Genomic DNA, 26,206 nt, shown 5'->3' on the forward strand with positions numbered 1-26,206 from the left:
CAGAGGTCCGTACTTTGACTACCTCGTTGTCAGTAAAAATCGATCACGGTTGTCAACTGTATCGAACGAAAGATACAACGAACGATGCGTTACAGTTGAATATTGTTGATTGTCGAAGGAGTACCGCCAGAAGCTCGACGAATGGATTAGTGCAATCAACGTTAACAACAACATCAAAGAACTATGGGAGTCGATCCAAGAAGCGGTGAGTACAACAGCACGAGAAGTGGTAGGCACTGCACAGAGGCGACCCAGGATGGGTTGGTTCGATGTGGAGTGTCAGAGAGTGACAGACGAGAAGAACGTTGCCAGAAGCCGGATGTTGGTATAGGGTACCCGATCGAATAGAGATCGGTACAAGAAAGCAAGAGTAGCAGAAAAACGAACCCACCGCAGGAAAAAAAAAGAATATGAAGAACAAGTGATTAACGAAGCGCAGGAAAAAAGGGAGCAGAATGATATGCGGAGGTTTCATGAGTCTGTCAATGGCGTGCGGAGAAAGACAGCGCCATCTCCCGTCATATGCAACGACCAACAAGGGAATTTGCTGACAGATAAAACCGAAGTGGCTGCCAGGTGGAAGCAACACTTCGAGACTTTGTTGAATAGTGGAAGTGACGGTGCATCGGTGAGCAGAATAAATATTAGCGACGATGGACAAGTTTTCGCGAGGGTCGATAAACGACGGATCAAATGTTTACCCTGAGACAAATCCTTGATGCAACTTGCAGACACATCATCTGTTTATTGATTTCAAGGCGGCGTACGATTTAGTGAAACGAAATGAATTATGGAAAATTAAGCTTGAACACGGTTTTCCGGCGAAACTGATATGGCTGATTCGTATAACGTTGGACGGATCGAAATCAAGTGTAAGGGTTGCGGATGAAATATCGACGTCATTTGTTACCTTAGATGGATTAAAGCAGGGTGATGCACTCTCGAATCTACTGTTCAATATAGCGCTCGAGGGAGCGATTAGGAGAGCTGGCGTGCAAAGAAGCGGTACCATTATCACAAGATCGTATATACTCCTAGGATTTGCGGACGATATCGATATTATCGGGATTGATCTCCGTGCCGTGGAAGAGGCTTTGTGCCTTTTAAGAGGGAGACAGCGAGGATTGGACTCACGATAAATACCAGCAAAACGAAGTACATGGATGGTGAAAAATTTGAAGTGGTAGAAGAATTTGTGTATCTTGGAACATTAGTGACGTGCGATAATGATGTTACCCGCGAGGTGAAAAGGCGTATTGCAGCTGCAAATAGGGCTTATTACGGACTTCGTAACCAGCTTAAGTCCCGTAGTCTGCAAACGAAAACAAAACTCGCACTCGCACATGCGGCGTCGCATGAACCACGATTTTTACCAGGTGTATAAAGGGCTGGATATTATTAAGCTTATTCAACACGGCAGACTACGGTGAGCTGGACACGTTGTTCGTATGCCGGGAGAACGTCAAGCGAGGATAATATTTAGAAGAGAACCCGGAAGAGGCTACAGGCTTCGTGGAAGACCGCGTACACGATGGCTTTTTGCAGTTGAAGAGGACCTGAGGGCGCTCAATTTTCAGGGCGACTGGAAGCGATTGGCCCAGAATTGAGTCCAGTGGAGAAGGATACTCAAATTTGGCGTAGGTTCATCGAAGAGCTGTAGCCCATCAAGTATCGAGTATCTTTACTTCTCAAAAGATGAGTTCGTACTATCCAAAGTACAAGCAAGTGGTGGAATCAAAAGAATGAATATGTGATCCAAATATGGTTGAAATCGGTCAATGGGTTCAGAAGTTATGCTGTAACATATGTACATAAATGCGCAAAGAGCACATACCTAACCTACACCATATTATGTTCTTTGATATTAGCTACAATAATACTCCTGCAATAACCTTTCTAATGCGACTTCTACAATCATAAATATTCAGTTTTATTTCTTAAGCCATCCTGAAAATGAAAAAAAGTTGCTTGTCGCCGATGCTTGAAAAATACTCATTTTATAAGAGAAACACTAGAACAACATGCCTTGCTGAATGTATCTTGCTGTGAACGAGTAGATCAAATGTCAAATGTTCAAAAATTAAATTTATGAAAACGAACCAAAAAAATCCCTTGCATTTAATTTTCTGGTATACAAAGCCCCAACCTCCCCTAAAATAGTCAGAACGTTACTTTAAAACATTGTATATCCTCTAAGTGGTATCCAGATAAGGGAGAGGGGTTAGCCTCCTTAACCTAGCGGTAAGATGCGCGGCTATAAAGCAAGACCATGGTGAGGGTGGCTGGGTTCGATTCCCGGTGCTGGTCTAGGCAATTTTTGGTTTGGACATGGTCTTAACTTCTCTGGGCATAAAAAATAAAAATTTCATCGTGATATACGAATGAAAAAATGGTTACTTGGCTTAGAAACCTCGTAATTAATAACTGTGGAAGCGCTGAATGAACACTAAGCAGCGAGGTGGCAATGTCCTAGTGGGCGATGTAATGCCAATAAGAAGAAGAAATAGAAGAACAAATTCCAATTCATCCAAAGATTAGTCAAGATTAAGATGCCCAACTCACAATAAGTAATTATGATAACAGCAAATAAGATGTTGTTTATTTCTTGAAAATGGTGAAACTGATCAATGTTACCACAGTGCAGTGATCATAGATACCCCTGATTACGGTACATATTTTTCTCAACTAAGTGGTGTGATGGTTTTCGATGGTTCTGGTCGGCATGTGCGAGTTTGCAAAGCTAAAACCGACAAAAGTTGGATATGAATGAAAATCTTCTCTATCTTCATGTTTTTTTTTATATACAAAAATGAGTTTGCATTTCCTTTGAGGCAATATAACTCTCGAACGAATGAACCGATTTTAAAGATTTTCTCACTAATTAGGATGAGCTGCGTTTATGTAAGAAGAAAGAGAACATTTTCAATGGAGTACCTACGTAGTTCGAAAACCATGAAAATGTATAAAGTTGTGGAGAAATTCTAAACACTGTCGAGGCAAAATCGATCTAAAGTGCGGCGCGCATTTGACATTTACCCACGAGAATCAACTACCCAACACGGGTGAGGAACGGCCTGATCATCGACTGGTTGTTAATAAATGTTTACTATGCAAACTTGAGATAATGTCCAAATGATGTTTAGCCATTTTATCAATTTGGACGAGAATGAAAACATGCTGAATGTTTCACATAAAGCGGAGTGATTCAGTTGTGTGTAAATTAATTGTCCCAGTGGGTTGTGAACATTTTAAAAAATCGCTTCGTTAGATGTGTGTCCGAAATTTAACGTGGACAGGCTTTAGGTACGTGACCCCGCCGAAAATCAGCATATTCGACGCCATTGCAATGATGAGCAATTAGAGAGGGTGGAGACAATTACAACTCTGAAAAAGATACTACAAGTGACGCATTAGGGTATCTTTTTCCGAAAAAGAAAAGGTAATTTTCTGTAAGTAATTCAAAGCATATGATCTCGCTCTAGTCGCCGGTCAAATAACCGTATAGGCGAGATTTCGAACTGCAATAAAATTTGTCAAGATTTCTGAAGCTCCCTGAAACAATTCGTTCTTCAATCGGGATTAGAAAAACTTTGCACCAAAGCAATTCGTTCTCGCTAACCCACATAAATACGTGCACGACCATACAAGAGGTCATCACTACTCGGTGAATCAAGATAGTTTTTTTTAAATAAATTTAATGTTATAAAAATTATCCAGTCTTGTCGTCTGAACAGTTCACCCTGAAGGAAATATTAATTTTGATCCAGTCTGTCCCATTAATACAAACCATATCAATTGCCTGAATTGATCCATTTTTTGGTTTACCTAATTTAACCAAATTGCCTACCTTGTTTCCACTTTGAGATTACTTCATTTACTAGAATTTTCACATGTATGCCCAAATAGAGTATTGTGTCCATGAGTAACAGCAATAGTGCATTGATTCTAGCAAAGATATTACAAACTCTGCTTAGTTCCATCAACAGCCACAGCTGCGGAATACGCTCATAGTGCTCTGGAATGAGCGAATAGAGTATTACGACGTTACGATTAGGGGCTGACGAGACATCTATAGCTATACCTGCTAACATCCATAACTGCGTTTAGATTGGTTTGTGTTAAGAGCTAAACAAAGAGTTAACATTTCGATTGGTGATATACAGAACTACAGTTCCGGGTTTTCGTCTCCTAATTCCTATAGTCCTCCTATCAGAACAGTGGAATCTAAATCAGATAGACTTTTTGTTATTTTTGTAAATCTTGATGCTAGATGTTAGAAAGTGACGTTAGAAAAAAAAAACCCAACAAAATATTCATTCGGGTTGTGATAAATTTATTACCAAGAAAAGCTTTTCTACCAAGATGATTCACCACCTAAAATGTTTCTTCCCGGTGCTAAAAAATCTTTAAAGTCACCCATCGATCAGTCAATCGCCACTCAGTCTACCGCTGTCCATCACGACGATAAGATATCCTGTCCGTCGTTATTAGCACCCAGCAAAAGTGTAAATTTCATTCATTATTTAAAAAAGTGGTCAGCTAGTGGGAAAAGTCAGTGCCAACAATATGAATAATTTAAAACATTTAGCGCTAGTACCAGTCCTATTTTGTATGCCTTGCCTCCAGCTTAAGGTGTTCTGGATAAAGTTTTGATCTCATTTCAGATGTGAGCAGTGCTATCGATGTGATAACGACACCCGAGAGTGTGATCGCTACAGAGGGTCAGCGCCAGCTAAATTTACTTTGCGAAACACCGGGAAATCAGCCAGTTGATTTCTGTATAGTGAAGGTTCCCGGTACTAAGAGTCCTTTTGCTAGCAGTGAACGGCTACCAGCTCCGGTTCAGGGAATCACGTTTTTCGGCGAAGGCTGGGCCAAAGGATCCTGTGGAGTTACGTTGGAGACGGTGAAAGTGGATCATGAAGGAACATTTGAATGTAAGATTTCAATCGCTGGGAAGAGCTACAAGGGTACGATCGACATCGCCGTGCAGGGAGAAGGTATAACTCAGGAATGATGTACGAAGGAAATTGTTTCAAAGTTTTGTTCACATTGAAGCGGTTGCTCCCGAACCACCGGTGATAGAAGTGAGTAGCAATGTGGATGGCACTGACGGAGAGTTTGATTTCGGAAAACCATTGACTGCTCGGTGTATCTCACGGAATGGATGGCCTGGTGCGAAGTTATCGTGGCAATTAGACGGAAAGCCGCTGTCAAAAGAATTAGGAGCTGCGTTCTCGGCTACTAGCAAGCAGAGGACAACCGTTCAGCAGTTCTACCGAAAAGCAGTGGCCGTGGAGGACAAGCGGTTGGTATGTAGAGCTGAACATGAGCGATACCCGAATGGGTTCATGGAGACTGTTCTACCCATCACACTGCGTCAAAGTAAGTTTGTTAACACTTATCTGTAACTGAGGTTCTGCTAATAGTTAACTTAAAATCGGTTTCATTCTATCTCACAGCGAGCAGAAATGCTAACGAAATTCAGGCCGACAAATTGAAGGAATCTGTGGTAAAGCCATCGCCACCGGAGCTCATTGTTTCAAGTGATGTGCAAACCAGCAAAGGAGCATTTAAAGTTGGATCAGATTTAGTAGTCGAGTGCGTTTCTCACGATAGCAGACCTGCAGTCACTTTTGTTTGGTTCTTTGGTAAGACCATTGATTATTTCCCTGAACTTTTAATTAGCAAAAAAACAACATACATTTTTCACCAGATGACCACTTACTGTACGAAGGGTTATCGACTCCATTCATGACGAAAGACTCGCAGGGGCTTGTAACCACGCAGCAAGTGCTTAGGCGAGTAGTGAAAGCCAGCGATAACAACAAGTCGCTAATTTGCAAAGCGCGACATCCAGGTGGAACGAGCGACACAAGTCTCACGATCCGGACTTACGGTTGAACTATCGAAAACCCCTCGTCACCCGATTTAGATTAGTGTTTGTTTTAGTGTAACGCGATGATATTCTTTAAACCATTCTGTTGTGATCATGACGAAATAAAATGACATCACCATTTAGCACATGCAATTTTGCTCAAGGACAACAAAAAATTGATTAGCTCGTTTTTTGTTACGGACTCTTTAGTTAATAGGAAAATTCTGTCATCAGCGATTGTTTTGGAAGTTTTCTCTCTTTTTTCAGATTTAAATATATTCTATTCATAACTTAAATTTGGCGAAATTGCAAAACAAATAAATAACTAAACAGAAGGCTACATCAACAGTTCTTGAGTATTCCATAAGAGAAGGTTCCAGATAGCTTTCTTGAGGATTTAACATTTCGAGACTTAGAGACTTAGTGTTTCATTAATTTGTGGAGCTCAACTGTTCGTGAAAATTTCCGATAGATTAATATAATAAAAATCTGAAAAGGCTGATGGTGCCGCATTTTCTTATATTCCATTCCAAAAATGGATTTGAATTCTACATACAATCTTACATGATGGAAAGGGTAATTTGAGAAAAACTGGAAAAAATTGCTGTGTGCCGCACCGAACAACTCCTGGACATACTGCAATATAAATATACAACGGTTGGCATGAGCTGAATGAACAAAATATTAGATAATCAACTTGAGAATGGACTATGTGCTGTTCGAATTTAACACCTTTTTGTTATTTGTGTAGTCGATGTAACGCATCATCGATAGAAACGATTGATGCCAATGAGAGCTTGCAAAAAATGCTCGTGTTTGGAAAGCTCCGACGATGAATGTCCGCAAATCGTTCTGTACAGCATGCGTCGACTAAAAGACAATTATCCGAGATCGTACTTCTTTAGGATCATTGCAAGGTCGTGCCCAGAAAAGGACATGGAAGAGTGGTCATTCTTCCTTAAATTGTGAAACATTTTCGCACGGTTCTAAGGTCAATTCCTATTATAGGAGTCGCATATTTGAAACATTCACATTTTTATTGACTTTTTAAATTGTCTGTAAATCGCCCCCACAAATTAAAATACTGCCAGTTTATCCCATGTGAATATACAACAAATTCTTTTGACGCCCCCTCGTCTGTAGCGTGGACGTACAGACGTCCATCATTAGCTCACCTTTTTATTTATCTCAGAGTCGATTCACTTCCTGCATACCTTTTCCGGAAGAACTTCCGTTCAAACATACCTTTTCCGAAAGAAAGGGGTGGTATTCCCGTTTTTTCGAAGTCTTGGCGAGGGTTCTGAATGCACAAGTGGAACGATTGTATAAGCATTCCTTCGATTTCGTCGGGCAGGGTTCTTGAAGATGGGCTCTTCTAGGCGCTGGACCGAGTGTGACGATCATGAAGGACAGGAATAACCTTTCCGGTCTATCAAATCAGACGAAAGTCTTGGGTCGATAAAAGGGCGATCTACATTACCCAGATGGCGACACAGCGTTTGCACTTGGGTCTTTCGGTGTGCCCTGATGGTCTTCTACGAGTCTGGAGCTTTCTCCGCCCCGTTGGCCAGACCGATGTATCCGACCGACGGGCTTGTTGCACTGATTTTCTGTTACTCAACCATGGCGATAAAGGAGAAAGAGCGATTGTGTCGCTTGGCGCGGTACAAGGTTTGAACAGATCCTTCCTTCCGGGGTCACTTTGCTGCAAATCTCATGTTCGCTAATAAGCGCAATACGCTGTTCTTAATCAATGGTACTCGTCGGCGCGGAACCGACCGTTGCAACGCGTTGAAGAGGGCTTGCGGTCTTCCAAAGCTTCATAAATGTCACGTGCGGACTTGTTAGAAAATACTCAGAAACATTATCACTTTGCCTTGGTCTTCCTTCGCGTGATCGGTGACTTCAGTCTTGGTTCTCGGGGCCTCACTCTTTTCATGCTTCACACGGAAATCATGCTCTTCAATTCCGAGAAATATCCTACGAGAGTGATTACTATTTTCGACCTTTCCTTTTTACTGTTCTAGCATCGACTGTCTCGATGGTTCTTTTTTGATTACTATATCCAACCTTTCTCTTCCCCTTTCTTTTTTTTCATACGTATTTGTCTTCCTTCTCTTTCTGTCTAAAATTCGCTCCGGGTGTTTTTTTCTTTCGCCGTCACCGCATTAGGGATGTAAGCCGGTGGCGTTAGTTGTCTACACCGTCAAGCCGGAATAGCCACATACTGCCAACGGGGAGTTCAGATAATAAAATCGTTTGAAAGGGTGTTTTAAAATTTATTTTTCCTACCCTTAGATACATTCAATCTGATAAGAAAATTATTTTGAGCTTATAGTTGAATGTCTTTATTTGTCCAAGTCGACCAGGTCGAGTCAAGTACCAGACACTGGAAACGACCTTACTGTTGAGGTCGTAATACGTATCTATCGGAAGTACAATCAAGTGGTGGAATTAAATGGAATTGTACGAGCTCGTCATATGACAAATACATTCAATCTGTTCTATAACTCTTCCTATTAGTTGTAACAGTGACCCATTCCCGCTCCTATTTGACCCATTGTCAGTTCGGGACAGTAACAGACAGTAACAAATATACGGTACACGGATAAGTGATCATGAGCAGTATACACGAAAGCCAATTTGCGAACCAATCATATCAACTTACTGTTGAGGTAGAAAAACGTATCTGTCAAAGGTGCAAAGAAGAGGCATTCCACGGGGCATGTCAGTCGATCCTGAGCGACCATTTCGAAAATATTTGAAACTCTGCACAGTTTTTCAATTTCATCTAAATCGTCATTTTCGATATCAAATCTTCATATTGAGTCACGACTAACTTTTCAAAAGGGTGTATGTGAAAATTATTCAAAAATATTTAAAAGCTGCACAGCAAAAACGGAATGTTCGATTGTTATGATGTTTTCAGCAAAGTTAGACAACTAAATGGTGATTCTTAAGAAAATGTGCACAGCAAAAAAAAAAATTTTTTTGCCTTTAAAAATATCATTTTTGTCACAAAAACTCAAATATCTCAAAACCCTCACCTTTCTCGACCGTAATTTTTTTAGCGAAAACGGTCCATTATATCACCTATCTACCATAAACAATTGGTGATGGTAAACTAATAAACAAAAAGTTATGACATTTCAAACATTTCACAATTTTCACATTTTGTAAAAAAAATTTTTTCTGTGTAAGTTATTTCGAGAATTGCAGTTTGATGCAGATTTTATTGTTAAGGGACGTGATTTAAACAAGTTGTTTTCATGATATTTTGATTTAATTATTCATAGCATCTATAAGAAACTTAGACACGATCCAGTGTTGTGATCAAAAGTATTGATAGTGTCATAATTTTCATTGCACGTGACTGGCGAAAAATTCTTTTAATAGTGTTGAAACCTGTTGATAATAACGTTGATAGAAACATATCAGAAATGTTATTTTTAAGACAAAAGCTGCAAAATCAAAGATTTATATACACGTGTACGTCTATAGTTTACCTGCAAAAATATACCTCTTAGAGAATAGACTTTATGATCGGGAGGAAACGGGTATCTTCAACAACAACAAATGCATGATAGGTACATACCATGACAATGCTCACGAAAAGCAAAAAAATTACTACTACTAAGGTTGTTAAAGATCTTATAGTAATTTTTTCTTCAGTCAAACAAATGACACCAAACTAGTCAGTAAAAACTTAAAAGTGATTTTGTTTATTGAAATATTACGAACAACATGAGTAGCCGCTTTCTCAACTGTTGTAGGCCGTTTGATGGAAAAAAGTGTTCAAAAGAGTTACGAAATCTCACCGAAAGCACCATAGATAAACTGAAAGCGACTGGTTATGCTCCAATGTCCACATTGAATACAAATTTACGCATTTGCACGTCCTGCCGTCTAAACGTTGACAAAAGAGCAATCTGTATATCATCGGTTGAGCAGAGCGCAGGAAGTTCGAAAACTACAGCAACTGAGGAATTGCCAGATGTATCGACAACAACTGAGGAATTACCAGAAGTATTAAGTGCTGAGAGCCTTGCCACCGTACCATCAGCGAAATCTGTTTCAACAAATCAATCGGAAGATGAGTGTATCCAAAAGGTCAACATCGAACGCTTTAACGAGGGCATAGCTGGGATAAAAGTGACTCCGATTAAATGGAGTAACATGGACTACGTTTATTACCCGGAGAAAAAATACCGTGAAATAAACGAAGCTGTACGAAGAAACCTCTTCAAATTAGGACCTGATGATGTGGAAAATACAGACTACGATGAGGTAATTATAAATATGAAGGAAAGGTTCTCGAATGCAGCCACGACAAGGAAAGAAAAATTATTGATTTTGTCGATGCTGCCAAGTTCGTGGTCTATTCAGGATGCCATTGATGAGTTCAAAACCAATAGAAATACAGTGAAAGAGGCAAAACAATTGAAGAATAACTGTCTTTCAACCAAAAATACTAGGTCTAGTACTGCATTAACAGATGAGACAAAAGAAATAGTAGTTCAATATTTTGAAGATGATGAAGTAAGTCGAGCTATGCCTGGTCAAAAAGATTATGTATCAGTAAAAAAGATGAAAAGCGTCAAGCAATCCAAAAACGATTAATGATGACGACTTTGAAAGAAGCGTACACACGCTTCAAGGAAATTCACGATAATATTAAAATAGGTTTTTCCTCATTTGCAAGCCTTCGGCCAAGGCAATGTAAGCTTCTTTCCAATTCAGGAACACATAATGTGTGTGTGTGCACAACCCATGAGAATATTAATCTTATTTTACATAGTTTGAAAAGAATCAATTTAACAAAGGATATTAAAATGTTAACTGGTAGTCTTTTGTGTGAAAATACAACATCAAATTGCTATCTACGATCTTGTTCGGATTGTCCAGATTCTTCATCATTGGAAAATACTTTATTCGCTGAGTTTGAAGAAAAATATATTGATCAGTTATCATTTGAGCAATGGGTGACCACGGATAGGTGTGACATAGAAACTATTGTAAAACCTGTAGATGAGTTTGTGTCATATTTTGCTTGAAATTAGAAAGTTTAATCCCTCACGATTTCATTAAAACAGAACAATCCAGCTTTTTAAAAATACGAAAAATACATTACAAAATGGTGAATTTTTAGTCATTTGTGATTTTCTGAAAATTACAGCTTTGTATTGCAAGATGAAGTGCAGTCCCATCACTGGAACGTACAACAAGCTACAATTCATCCATTCGTTATTTATTTTAATGGAAGTACGCAAATTGAACACTTAAGTTTTATTATAATTTCCGAAGATTTAAGACACGATTCAGTATCCGTAAACTTGTTCATTGAAAATGATTAACTTTTACGCGTTGATAAGCATAAAGAAGTCAAAAGATATATTTCATGTCTGATGGAGCAGCGTCGCAGTACAAAAATCGTAAGAATTTTTCGAGCCTATGTCAATTTAAATCAATGTACGGAATTGATGCAGAATGGCATTTTTGCTACATCACATGGCAAAGGTCCTTGTGATGCTATTGGAGGAACAATAAAGCGCATGGCCACAAGAGCAAGTTTAGCCAAAGAACGTGAGCATCCAATTAAAACTGCGAAAGAACTTTTGATTGGGCAAATCGTAGAAAAGAAAAAATTTAACCAAATTATCATTTTGTTTTACTACTACTGAAGAGTACGAAATAAAGGCTGCAGAGCTCAGCGAGCAATTTAATAACGCGAAAACGATCCAAGGAACCCAAAAATTTCACTGTTTCATTCCATTGTCGGAAAATAAAATTAAAGCAAAACTATACTCAAACTGTGCTGATAATAATTCAAAAGTGTTCGATATTTTAAAAATTTGAATAAAAATAAATAAAAAATAAGTATTAATAAACTGTTTTCATGATATCATAACCCATACCAAAATTCAAACCCAAAACTCTTAGAGTTTCTATAACAACATTGTGTAACTGCCACATTTAATTTAATACTTAGGATAATATTAATTCATTTTTATTTATTTATACACATAATATTTATACATATAATATACATAATATCGATGAATACATAAATATGGAATATCATACAAACAACTTGTTTAACTCACGCAAGGCCCTTAACAATAAAATCAGCATCAAACTGCGATTCTTGAAAAAAAAATACACGGAAATTTTTTTTTGTTTACTATATGTGAAAATTGTGAAATGTTTGAAATGTCATAACTTTTTTGTTTATTAGTTTACCATCACCAAATTTTTATGGTAGATAGCTAATATAATGGACCGTTTTCCCTAAAAAAAATACGTTCGAAAAAAGATAGGGTTTTGAGATATTTGAGTTTTGTGACAAAATGATATTTTGCAATTCCTGATCATAATACCTGGTTTACAGTTGTCATTTGAGTGATAAAACGGCCTACTTTTCCATACCAACAGAATGGGTGCTTTAATGACCATTATGCAACTCAAATGGGTTGCATAATATTCATTATAGCACTCATTTGGGTGCTATAATGAAAAACCTTCATTGGGACAGTAGTTACATGACTACATTTAGCTGAATTAGTTTGGGTGAGTGTTTAAATAGTGTACTCTAAGCGGCTTGTAATAAATGAAAGGGTTTGTTGGACATAACATCACAATTTTCCAAAGGCAATTGCATCCATCGCTTCATAGCTTTTCAAGCTATGCAATTTGGCACGATAAGATGGAATCTTATTGTTCTCTGCCGCAACATAATTTATTGGCATGAATGATCATGTAGAGTAAATTCGATTGTACAATGTTGGTATAGATTTATCATATTAAAGTCCATTTTCGTCATTGCGAAAAATTGCGTGTGCAACTCGTTGCAAAACTCGATTTTTTCAGCACTCGTAGTATTTATCCAACTCGGCAAGCCTCGTTGGATAAACGTACAACTCGTGCTGAAAAAATCATCTTTTTGCAACTAGTTGCACAAACTACTATTTTAAAGGCAAAAAAAATTTTTTTTACTGTGCACATTTTCTTAAGAATCACCATTTAGTTGTCTAACTTTGCTGAAAAAATCATAACAATCGAACATTCCGTTTTTGCTGTGCAGCTTTTTAAATATTTTTGAACCATTTTCACATACACCCTTTTGAAAAGTTAGTCGTGACTCAATATGAAGATTTGATATCGAAAAATGACGATTTAGATGAAATTGAAAAACTGTGCAAAGTTTCAACTCAATAGAAAATCATGAATTAAAAATTTTCTTAAATTTTGATGCTGTTGCTTGGAATCGCTCAGTAGTGGAATTAAATGGAATTGTACAAACTCGTCTTATGACAAGAGAACACATTCCACTAAAAGCTTAAAATAATTTTCGGATCTATCATATCAAGAAATAGGTTGAATTTTCGAAGATCTCGAGAATCTGAAGAAACCCAAGATCCAAAATTTAAGAATGTCCCTGATAAAGTTCTTTTTGCATTTTCGAGGATTATACTCAGAAATGCTTTTGATTTTTCAAATCTGCTGATATCAGTTTCTATAAACATGTGATTCTATAGAAACTTTGCGAAACCTAAAAAAGTTCTTCGGAAATCATGGGAATTTTTGACGTAGGACTACTTCTGTCTTTTCTATATTGGAGTATACTTTGCGATTGCGAAAATCGTAGACCGTCGCGAAAATATGATAGACTTTGAACGTTAATATCTCAGCCGTATCTCGATGGATTTCCAATCTTTTTGAATCATTCGATCAAGGAAGAGTCAACACTTCTTTGAATTTGACCGAAAATACAGATTTTTTACTACTTATTATCGATAATTGGTAAAAAAAAGCTTAGATATAGGTAAACCAACCAATCACGTACATGTTTCGCAAGCAAACTTGAAAACCTCCAGTTCGATCAAGATTTTACGCGGAGCGGACACAGCAACACGAAGGCGTTGATAGCAGTTTTGACAGAAAACTATCCCATTGGTAGTGTTCATTGAGGTGGTTTCAGCAGATCATTCAACCTCAACGAACCAGCATTTTATGTGAAGAAAGGGTTGATTACAAAAATGGCGTTTGTTGCGATCATGTGCCACCAGTGGCGATGCTGAAAATTTATTCCAAATGGTGGCGTCTTGGTGAAAAGTTATCCAAATGGTGGCCTTCGGACAATAACAGCACGAAGTGAAATTTCAACGCGTGGTTCCAACAAACGTTTGGTTGCAGTTAGTTATTGGTGAAAGAAAATTGGTTTTTCTTAGGACCAGCATTTTCTTAACAGAAAGAATTGGTCGCAAAAATGGACTATAAAATGGACTAGTCTCAATTGAATCATCTTCTGAGTCCAACTCAGTGTTTTCTGCTGCACTCACTACACATCGGTTCTTTCTCATTCCTCGATTTCTTTTCGCACTATCTGTGCTTTCGCTTATTCCTGCTGGGGGTCACTCAGTTATGAATCGTTTGTTGGTTCGCTGTTCGGTTGAGTAGCATTCATTTTGCAATCGTGTGTTCGTGTGTTCGAAACCAAATCCAAACCAAATCGAAACAATAATGATTAAAACAATAATTGTCGTCACTTTCCCTACGTTGTGTTTCTTCCAATTTTATTTCAGCATCTACAGAACGATGCAGACTTCTTCTTACACGCCACACTACTTTACTGGCACTAATTTATCCGTTGGGAGGGCGGTGAATTCGATTCTACACTGCCAAAAATATCTATATAAGATATATGTGTCGCCGTTATACATTTTTGCAATAGCTTTACCCTAATATAATCGATATAGAACCACACATAAATTAAATAATTGCTAATTCGAGACCACACATAAAGTTTATTTGGATATATATTTTATTAGTAGTTCGCGTGGAGAATGGTTATGTGTGCGCTGATATACATCATAAGTTAAATCTATGGATTTTTGCCAATAAATATGTGTGGATTTCTAGTAGTGTACCGTTGAAACACTACACTGCTTCTCATGCAATTAACTTTTATTGTCCAATTATTTAGAGCTTCCCCTACTCAGTTTATTCGATGTTCTTACTGTCGAGGATTGATTGGAACTAACAACTACCCAGAAAACAATCTGTGCGACGTTAGACACTAATTAGGGGATGTTAGTTATGTTGCAGTGCAAACATGTCCATGTTTATGATTATATGTTGCAATGCACGTTTTCTTCTTCAACGTTTTGACAGTTTATGAAAAAAAGAACATTGTTGCTATTTCGGTAGGTCAGTTGCAGCCAAATCGAAGTATTTTCAAAGGATTTTCCTGTAAATATCCAAACTGAGTCTATTCAACTTTGATCATTTATATCAATAAACTCAAAGGAATTGTTGGTAAGTGTTTCCTGAATTGCAAAGGCCCGCTATAATATAAAATCTGACATCAAATCAACAGGAACAGGAGCCATTCTATGCTACAGAATGTAGTTAACGAGAAGATGAAAAACGGAAATTCCATCGACGGATCTTGAAAACACCGCTTGACCGAAAAATACGTCCAGCCGAATTCTCATTTCTTCCGATCACAGAGGAAAGGTTGCAGGAATAAACGATCCGCTTATCAAATGCTGGTGCCACCAAAACTGAAACTGAAGCTTCCGGCTGAGTGCGGTATGCCACGAACTTTGTTTGTTTTGTAAGTTCATTCAGCATATGCACATTCATGCACGATATTTACGTTGAATTTTATCTCCAGAATTCGCTCAACACTGCTGGTGCCGATCTGCTAAACCGGATCATTATTAGGAAAACAGCTGTAATCCCCTGCAGACAAAATATCAAACCGAGCGCGCTCCGTGAAAGAGAACCAGAAGATGGAAAAAAGGAAACACCATCGACGGATTTTGAAAACGCGGCTTGAGCAAAGATACCTGCAACGGAATTCTCCTTTCGTCCGATGGCACCGGAAAGGTCACAAGTACCAGCCACAAACGATCAGCTTGTCAATTGCGGATGCCACTGAATAGAAATTGAAACTTCCGGCTATGTACGATAGCTACAAATTTTGTTTATCATGTAAGTTCACTCTGCATATGAACATACACGGTTTTTACGTTGAATTTTATCCCAAGTATCGGTCGGTGCCGATCTGCTTCGTGGTATTCTGAGCTGTAAAAACAGCTGTAATATCTACAGCTACCAGCAGACAAAAACCAATATGAGCGCGTACTGTGAAAAAGAAAGCATGTACCTAGCAGCAAACAAATGATCCAATCGTACATTTCTAAAAATAATGAGCAGCAGGATTCGATTTTATTTGCATTTTATTTTGTCTCAAGGACTTGTGCACCACCGCAGGTCAGTGCCGGTTTGGATAATTCGGCTATTTATAACAAATTAAAACAATGCTCTTTGAATGGTATAGATGGAAATTGATTAAGGCATCTCGTGATAAAATTGAATTTCAATGTAATAGGGTGAATGACGGCCTTGGCAGGTTTTGTTCTATTATTGGCAGGGGGTTTTTTTATGACTGACTAGGCTCAAATTTGGCCAAGCATTCTTTGCATATGAAAGAATATAATTCATAAAATTTGATCGGCAAAAACCCCCCTGCCAATAATAGAACAAAACCTGCCAAAGCCGTCTGTCCCCCTAGTTATTAAATTTAATATTAATTTAATTTTACTTTATAGAGCTGTGCACCGATGAAAAAAATTTCGGCGGCGATATGATTTCAACCAGCGGCGGCGGCGGCGTGGCGGCTTGGGTCAGCCTAGGCTAATTTATTGCATCCAAACATTTTTGGGTTTCTTTAGTCCTCAAAGGTCCTTAAAAAAATCACCCAAAATTTCCTTCAGGAGTTGCTCCGAAAGTTCTTCGAGAAATTCCTCCAGGAATTGCTCCGAAAGTTCATCATAAAGTTCCTCCACGATTTCCTCCGAGTATTCTTCCGGTAAATCTTATAGAATTTATTCTGGGAATTCATCCGGAAGTTTCTCCAGGAATTCTCCCGGGAGTTTTTTCACGAATTGGACAAGAAGCTCCAGGAAATCCTCCGGAAGTTACCCCAGGAATTCCTCCGGAAGATCTTCCAGAAGTTCCTCCAGCAATTCCTCTAGGAATTTATCCAGAAGTTCCTTCAGAAATTCTTCGGGAAGTTCCTCCAAAAGTACATCTAGGAATTCCTCCGGGAGTTCCGTCAGGGATTTCCCTAGAAGTTCCTTCAGGAATCCCTCCGGAAGTTGCCATAGAAGTTCCTCCAGGAATTCATCCGGAAGTTTTTTCACGAATTGGTCAAGAAGCTGATGCAGGAATATCCTCCAAGAATTGACTTGAAAGTGTCTTCAGGAGTTGCTTCGGAAGATCCACCAGCAATTGCTCCGGAAATTCATCCAAATTGCTCTGGTAGTTTCTATGGAAGTGTCTTAAAGAATTTATCCGGAATGATCTAGAAGTTGCTCCAGGGAGTTCCTCTGGAAGATCCTCAAAAAGTTCCTCCAGCAATTTCTCCATAAGATCCTGCATGAATTCGTCCGGAAGCTCCACCAGGAATCGCTCCAGGAGTTCCTCCAGGAATCCCACCGTAAGTTCCTCCAGGAATCCCTCCGGAAGATCCTCCAGGATTCCTCCGTTCGTCCATGAATGTCTCTAGAAATTGATCCGGAAGTTCCTCCAGGAATTCCTCCGGAAGTTTTTACACGAATAAACCAAGAAGTCGCTCCAGGAAGTTCCTCTAAGAATTATCACGGAAGCTCCTCCAGTAATTGCTCAGGAAGTTTCTCTGGGAAAGTCTCAAAGAATTCCTCCGGAATATACTCCAGGAATTCGTCAGGATGTTCTTCCAATAGTTCATCCAGTAATTCTTTCGGAAGTTCCTCCAGAAATTTCTTCGGAAGTTCTTCCAGGAATTCCTTCAGAATTTCTTCCAGAAATTCCTTAGGAGGTTCCTCCAGGAATTCTTTCGGAAGTTTCTCCAGGAATTCCTTTGGAAGTTCCTCCAGAAATTCCTTCGGAAGTTCCTCCAGGAATTCTTTCGGAAGTTCCTCTAGGACTTCCTTTGGAAGTTCCTCTAGAACTTCCTTTGGAAGTTCCTCCAGGAATTCCTTCGGAAGTTCCTCTAGCAATTCCTTCGAAAGTTCCTCCAGGAATTCCTTCGAAAGTTTCTCCAGGAATTCCTTCGGAAATTCTTCCACGAATTCCTTCGGAAGTTCCTCCAGGAATTCCTTCCGAAGTTCCTCCAGAAATTCCCCCGGAAGTTCCTCCAGGAGTTCCTTCGGAAGTTCCTCCAGGAGTTCCTTCGGAAGTTCCTCCAGGAATTCCTTCGGAAATTCTTCCAAGAATTCCTTCGGAAGTTCCTCCAGGAATTCCTTCAGAAGTTCCTCCAGGAATTCCTTCGGAAGTTCTTCCAGGAATTCCTTCGGAAGTTCCTCCAGGAATTCCTTCGGTAGTTCCTCCAGGAATTCTTCTGGAAATTCCTCCAGGAATTCCTTCGGAAGTTCTTCCAGGAATGCCTTCGCAAGTTTCTCCAGGAATTCCTTCTAAAGTTCCTCCAGGAATTCGTCGGGAAGTTCCACCATGAATCTTTCAGGAAGTTTACAGCGAATCCTCTGGATGTTCCCATGGAGGTTCCTCCGGAAATTCCTTCGGGAGTTTTTCCACAAATTGGTCATAAAGTTGCTACAAGAAGTTACTCCAGGAATTGCTTTGAAAGTTCCTCCAAAAATTCCTTCAGGAATTTCTTCGGAAGTTCCTTCAGGAATTTCTTCGGAAGTTCCTCCAGGAATTCCTTCGGAAGTTCCTCCAGGAATTCCTTCGGAAGTTCCTCCAGGAATTCCTTCGGTAGTTCCTCCAGGAATTCTTCCGGAAGTTCCTCCAGGAATTCCTTCGGAAGTTCTTCCAGGAATTCCTTCGGAATTTCTTCAAGGAATTCCTTCTAAAGTTTCTCCAGGAATTCGTCGGGAAGTTCCACCATGAATCCTTCCGGAAGTTTACAGCGAATCCTCTGGATGTTCCCATGGAGGTTCCTCCGGAAATTCCTTCCGGAGTTTTTCCACAAATTGGTCATAAAGTTGCTACAAGAAGTTACTCCAGGAATTGCTTTGAAAGTTCCTCCAAAAATTCCTTTAGGAATTTCTTCGGAAGTTCCTCCAGGAATTCCTTTGGAAGTTTTTACAGGAATTCCTTCGGAAGTTCCTCCAGGAATTCCTTCGGTAGTTCCTCCAGGAATTCCTTCGGGAGTTCCTCCAGGAATTCCTTCGGAAGTTCCTCTAGGAATTCCTTCGAAAGTTCCTCCAGGAATTCCTTCGGAAGTTCCGCCAGGAATTCGTCTCCCAGAGAAACTCCTTGCTGAATTTTCAGAGTAACTCCAGGAGGAATTTCCTCCTGGAGTTACTCTTCATTTTCCAGATGGTTTCCAGACTTTCAGATTTCCAGATGGTCTTCTGGATGAATTTCCAAAGGAACTGCTGGAAGAATACCCATAGAAACTCCTTGATGAACTTCTGGAAGATTCTTCATAAAAGCTCCTTGAGGAATTCCCTGAGGAACTGCTGAAGAAGTTCCCAGATAGATTCATGGAGGAGTTATAGACGAGTCAGCCATGGGATGAAAGTCTCTTTAAAAAAGATTAAAAAATTCTTGGAATAATTGAGCAACTTTCGAAGGAATTTTTAGGAGAACAGAGATGAACTTATGAAGGAATTCTCAAATACATTTCAAAAGGAACAACTGAAGGAATTCCCAATTTAGTTACTGAAGCAATTCCTGGAGGAAGCTCATGTAGAAATTCCCAAATGAATTTGTGGCGGAATTCCCAGAGGAAGTTCCTCCCGGAATTAATCTAAAAGTTTGTAAAGAAGTTCCTCTAGTAATCGCTCAAGAAGATCCTACGGGAATTCCTCCGAGAGATCCTCCAGGAACTCCTCGACGAAGTTCTTCCAGGAATTCATCCGGAAGTTGCTCCTGGATTTCTTACGGAAGTTCCTCTCGAAAGTATTTTCCCAGTATTATTTCGAAAGTTCCTCCAGGAATGCCTCCGGAAGTTCCTCACAGAGGAATTACTGGAGGATTTTTTTGATGAACTCCTGAAGAAATTCCCAGAGACTCAAGGAGGAATTTCATGAGCAACTCTAGGAGACATTTTTAGAAGAGTTCTAAAATGAATTGCTGGAGGCATTCCCAAATGAATTTTTGGAGCAATTCGCAGAGTAACTTTTGGAGGAATTTTCAGACGAATTTGTTGAAGAATTCCCAAAGGAACTTCTAGCGAAACAAACATAGGAACTCCTGGAAGAATTTCCATATAAATTCCTGTTAGAATTTCCAGAGACACTCCTGGTGGAACTTCCAGAACTTCTTAAAGTAAATTCTGGATGATTTTGTTGAGGAACTTTTAGTGGAGATCCCATTGAAACTCCTGGAAATATCCCTGAAGGAATTCACAGATGTACTTCTGGTGGAACTCCTGGAAGAGTTTCCAGAATAACACCTAGAGGAATTTCTAGAGAAACTTCTGGCGAAACTCCCAGAGAAACTCCTGGATGAATTTTCATAGAAGCTCCTGCAAGAGCTCCCTGAGCAACTTTTGGGTGAATTTATGGCTGAACTTATAGTGAAAAAAGTTCCTGGAGCAATTCCTAGGAACTCCTGGTGGAATTTCCCAGACAAACTCCTAGAAGAATTTTAAGAGGAATTACTGGAGGAATTACAGATGAATTTCTGAAGGAATTCTCAAATACATTTCAAGATGAACACCTGGAGGAATCCCAAATAAGTTTTAGGAGCAATTCCTATAGGAACTCATAAATAAATTCCCAGATGAATTTCACGCGGAATTTTCAGAATAACTTCTGGTGGATCTTCCAGAGGAACTCCTGGAAGTATTATAATATTAACTACCATAGGAATTTCCAGAATTCCTGAAGAAGTTCTCATAGGCTCTCAAGGGGAAATTTTCTGAGGAACTTCTAAAAAAATCCCAGAGAAATTCTTGAAGCAATTCCTGGAGAAATTCCTAGAAGAACTTCCAGAGAAACTGCTGGAAGAATTTTCAGAGTAACTCTTGGGAGAATTTTAAAGCAACTGCTGGAGGAATTCTAAGATGTTATCTTGGAGGAATTTCAGATGGTCTTCTGGAAGAATTTTCAGGGGAACTGCAGGAGGAATTCCCAACTAATTTCATATAGGAACTCCTGGAAAAATTAAATTTCTTATGGAATGTTTAGGCGGTTTTAGGGTAACTCTTGAAAAAATTCCCAAAGCAATTCCTAGATGAATTTCTAGAGGAAATCTCAAATTACTGCTTCTTCATTGGCATTATATCCCCCACTGGGACATTGCCGCCTCCCAGATAAGCACTTCCACAGTTATTAACTGCAAGGTTTATAAGCCAAGTTACCATTTCCGCATTCGTATATCATGAGGCTAAACACGATGATACTTTATGGCCAGGGTAGTCGAGGCAATTCCCAAACCGAAAATTGAGAGAAATCGAACCGTGACCCTCAGCATGGTCTTGCTTTATAGCCGTGCACCTTACTGCACGGCTAAGGAGGGCCCCAAAGTATCTGCTAAAGGAATTTTTAGATGCTCTTCTGGAGGAATTCTCTGATGATCGCCTAGAGGTATTTACAGAGACTCCTGGAAGAATTCATCAAGGAATTTTCAAAGTACCTCCTGAAGGAAGCCCAAAAGAAATCCTGTAGGAATCCCAACGGCATTCCCGACTAACTGTTTCCAGATGAATTTTCCAATAATTTTCTGGTGGAATAGTAGGATCAACTTCCGGAGGTATTTCTAGTTTAAGTAGTAGTAGTTTTTGAAGGGAGAGCAATGGAATTGAATAAGAATTTTATTAAGCGTACTGCAGAGGAATCCCCGAGGAATTCCGCAGAAATTTACGATGAATTCGGAGGAGTTTGGCCTTCTTGATACCGCGCATCTTCATGCGGTTCTTGCGTTCCTTGTGGGCCATCTTGTCGAACAGTCCGTAGCGGCGCACTCGATGCTTGGGCTCAAATTTCTTGGCATGTCAGCAAAAGTTCCGCGCATGATCAGCACATATCCGGTCGACTTGCCACTGCCAAAGCTGGTTCAGAATCCGAACACGAACATTACACCGGGGCCAACTTGTCACGGATTTCCATCTTCGGGACCCAAGCCAGACGTGGATGCAGTACGTCGCAGATCATCTATTTACGGTTCAGCAAATGGTTGGATGAATCGGCGGATACGAAGCGATGTGTTCGACATTTTGATGTACACGTCTTCGTGAATGCAATGAAATATGCAGTGAATAAACATCTCATTGAAAATGTACATAGAAGCACGAATTATAAATAAATTGAACTATTCTTCAGTTATTTAGATTTACATCTAGTTGTTATTCGGTGCAAAAGTGTACTTTGTTGGTTTTAAATATTTTTCGAGCCAATAAATTCACTTTTTGCTCGTGTGACAGCTGGATGTAAATAAATCAGCATAAAAGCCCTTTTGAAACAACCCTAACAATACCCTAACCGCCCACTGCGAAACATAACTAACTTCACTCTAAGGTTAGACTAACATGTTAGATCAAATCATGCAATAAACATAAACATACCTAACAAAAGTGTTGCAGATCTGTCTAATTTTAGTCTCATTTTACCCTAAAGTTAGTGAGAATATTAGAGTAACTTTCTAACAGGTTACACTCATATTAGGGTCAAGTTAGAGTAACCTTCCTTCCTTCTATAGATTTAAAAATTCGTGATTAATTGCTCATCAGATATTTGTAAATAAAGTGAGAAAAATATTAACAAACTTAGTATTCAGAAAGACTATAAAATTGGCTATAACAATTATTATAAAAATCCTGCATTCTTCCATTAGTTTTAGAAAACTAGAACCATACATCTGAATTTCTAAACAAATTCTTTCTGAAATAATATTTATTATAAAATAGGCTTCCTTCGACAATGGCATGCTGGCATTCTATCCGAAATTCTATCAGGGATTCTTTAGGAATGCCTCCAGCAACTTCTTCGGCAGTGTCTTCAGGAATTCCACCATAAATTTTGCCGGGAATTGATCCAAAAATTCCACCATTATTTACTCCAAGAAAATCTTCACGAACTTCTTTATAAGTTCTGCAGAATTCTCTGCAATAATTCAAATTATTTCGTTATAATTTTTAAGAATAAGAATATTCCGTGGAAATTCCGCAGAATTGCCAGTAAACATTCCTGAGAATTTCACGAAAAATCTTCGAATTTCTTGGGTAAATTCCATAAAGTTTTCCGTGAATTGTTTCGAATAATTTCTTGTGAGAATTAATTGCTCCAGGAATTTCACCGGAAATTTATACAGAAATTATACCGAAAATGAAATCAATAATGGAATTTTCGGAGGAATTCTAAGATCAATTCGCAATGAAATCCTGAAAGAATTCCGGTGGAAACTTCAAGATCTCCACTGGGAGATCCTCCAGGAGTTTCTCCGAAAATTCCTCCTGGAATTCTTCCAGGAGTTCCACCGGCATTTCCACCAAGAATTTCTCTAGGATTTCTTTCGAGAATTATTCCGGTAGTTCTATCGGCAGTTCCTCTGAAATTTTTTCCAGGAATTTCGGCAGGATTGAAATTTATTTAGGCTTCTTCAGGAATTTATATAGATTTTCCACCAGAAGCTCCTCCGAAAATTTCTCTGCGAGCTCCTCAGGGAATTCTCCGGGAGGTCCTCTGATGATGATGATGGTCCAGCTACAAACCCCAACAAAGGTTTCAGCTAGACGAGATTTGTCTATAAGATGAATTCTCTTGTTTCCGAGAATGCTTCTGGTAGTTTCCCCGGGGTTCCTTCGAAAATTCTCCCGGGAGTTTCTTCAGAAATTCTTCCAGAAAATTCCTTCGAGAGTTCCTCCGGGAATTCCACCACCAATTCATCCGGGAGTTTCTCCGGAAATTCCTCCGGGAGTTCCACCAGAAGCGATTCCAGGTAATTATTCAGGCTTTTTTCAAGAAATCATTTAGGCTTTCTTCAGAAATTAAGCTGGAAATTCCTCCCGAAGTTCTTCCGATAGTTTCTCTGGGAGCTCATCCGGGAGGTCCTCTAGGAATTCTTCTAGGAGTTCCTCCTGAAATTCCTCCAGGAGTTCTTACGGGAGATCTTACGGGAGCTCCTCCGGCAGTTCCTTCGGGAATTCCTCCGGGAGATCCACCAGCAGTTTCTACGAGAATCCCTCCGGGAGTTTCACCGGCAGTTTCTCCGGGTGTTTCTTTGAAAAGGAACTTGAATTTGTTGGAAAAACTCCTGGAAGAACTCCCGGAGGAACTTCCACAAGCACTTCCGGAGCAATTCCCACATGGAAGTCCTGAAATAATTCTTAGAGAAGTTCCTAACGGAATTTCCGAAAAACAATCTGAAGGAATTCCCAGAAAAATACCTGGAGGAATTAATGCAGAAATTCCCAGATGAAGTCCTGAAAGTATTCCCAGATGAATTGCTGAAGAAAATCCCTGCGGATTGTCCCGAAAAAAATTCTGGAAGAACTCTTGGCAGATATCCGAGTAAAATCCGAGTGAAGTCCGGAAGGAATTCTAGTACACTTCCGCGGAAAATCTCCCGGAGAAATTCCTGAAGGAATCCCTGGAGAAGTACCTGAAGAAACTCCTTGGACGAATTCCAGGAGAAATTCATGAAGATATTTCTAGAGGATTTCTTGAAGGATATTCTGAAGTAATTGCGAAAAGAATTCCAGATTGGAATGCTAGATGATTTCGCTATTGAATGTTTGGAGGTATTCCCGGAAAATTTCCTGGAAGTAATCCCGGAAGAATTTAAGGAAGAGTTCCGAGAGGAATGCCCGGAGAAGTTCCTAGAAGAATTTCCGAAGAAATTTCTTATAGATTTACAAGTGAAATTATGGAGCTAAATCGGAGGATTTCCGTCATAAATTTTTGAAGAAACTTCTGGTAGAATTTTGGGAAGAAATTCCGTATGTATTCTTGACGGAACTCTCGAATGCATGCCTGAAGGAAATGCCAGATTCTTCCTGAAGAGAGAATAGCCGAAGAAATATCTAGAAGTAAATCTTCGAGAGAAGAAAAGAAATCTTCAAGGAATTTCCTCGTGAATTTCCTAAAAAAAATTAGTGGGGGGTTTCTAGATAAGGAGGAATTACAATTACATGAGAAGGATTTTCGAATGATTTTCAGAGGAATTTGTGGATAACTTTCCGGAGGAATTCAGAAGTTCCCAGGGGAGCTTCTAGAAGGATTTCAAGGAGAATTTTTGAGCCCGAAATGTTTCGAGTTGTTTTGAACTTTCATATATTATGGATCCTGGATGCCCTAATTAGTTTTGGGAATCTTTTGAATTTCAACCACCTATTTCTGTATATGATTGGATCGTAAAGTGCACATGTTTGAGGGAATTCATTTCAGTACCCGTTCAATCTTTCCACAATTTAGGGGGACGACGCCCCCTGCCCCTCTCTGGCTACGCCCTTGATTGAGCACGTAACCTGCCAAATAGAATATCTTCCCTAAAATTTTGAAATATATGCCAATACTTTTCCGAAAATTAAAACCGTAAATTTTGATATTTCCTGGGAAAATTTCTTAAAAAACTCTCAAAGCAACTTTCATAGAAATTTTCAGAATTTTCAGAGGAATTCTTACAGGAGTCTCTGAAGTTATTTTCAAAGGAAATGTTGAAAACTTCAAGGAATTTTATCGGAATATAGTCTTCTTCTTTTTGAATGGTTCTACATTCCAACTGGAACGTGGCCCGCTTTTAAACTTATTATTCTATTATCATTTCCTCAGTTTTCTCCTGAATTCCGCCATTGCATGAGTATGCATCTTGTGTAGCAAGGGAAATTAATACACTATGCACAGGAAATCGAGAATGTTTCCCACCCCAAAAATCCTAGACCGGACCGAGAATCGAACTCGCTATCTCCGGATTGGCAACCCTACGCATTTGCTCACAAGGCTAAATTATTTGAGTATTCCGTATAAAAATGCTTGATAAAAATTCTTCGAAAACTTTTTTTGGAAATTCCACTAGAATTTGTTTTTGAACTCTACTTTCTCGTTCGGAAATTTTCCAAGGATTTATTCAAAAATTCTTCCTGAAATTCATTCCAGGTATTTGTTTTGAAAATCTCCCCACAAAATCCTTCAGAACTGTTTCGGGAACTCCTTTATTGAAAATTTATAAAAAATCCGCCGGGAGTTCACTTTGACATTATTTCCTTTGCATACTTCTCCAGAAATTTCTTCATAAGTCTCACCAGAAAACCCATAGATTTTTTTTTTAAGTAAACCATATAACATTTCCTAAGAAATTATTTCCGGAATTCCTGCAGAAGTTATTACGGGATTTTTTTTAAAAGGTTTTTCCCGAAATTAATTACAGAACGAC

General features: G+C 39.1%; 1 protein-coding gene across 1 annotated transcript; it reads left to right on the top strand.

Annotated features, from left to right (window-relative positions):
- The first annotated feature begins 4,410 nt into the window (after positions 1-4,410).
- LOC134224098 (fasciclin-3-like) lies at positions 4,411-5,946 on the top strand. Its single transcript, XM_062703338.1, has 5 exons — positions 4,411-4,609; positions 4,665-5,000; positions 5,059-5,385; positions 5,463-5,651; positions 5,717-5,946. The coding sequence occupies exons 1-5, from the start codon at positions 4,567-4,569 to the stop codon at positions 5,902-5,904; spliced, it is 1,083 nt and encodes a 360-aa protein (XP_062559322.1). The 5' UTR covers positions 4,411-4,566; the 3' UTR covers positions 5,905-5,946.
- Positions 5,947-26,206: the final 20,260 nt, after the last annotated feature.

Source organism: Armigeres subalbatus, chromosome 3, assembly GCF_024139115.2.
Source record: "Armigeres subalbatus isolate Guangzhou_Male chromosome 3, GZ_Asu_2, whole genome shotgun sequence".
NCBI classification, from domain to species: Eukaryota; Metazoa; Arthropoda; class Insecta; order Diptera; family Culicidae; genus Armigeres; species Armigeres subalbatus.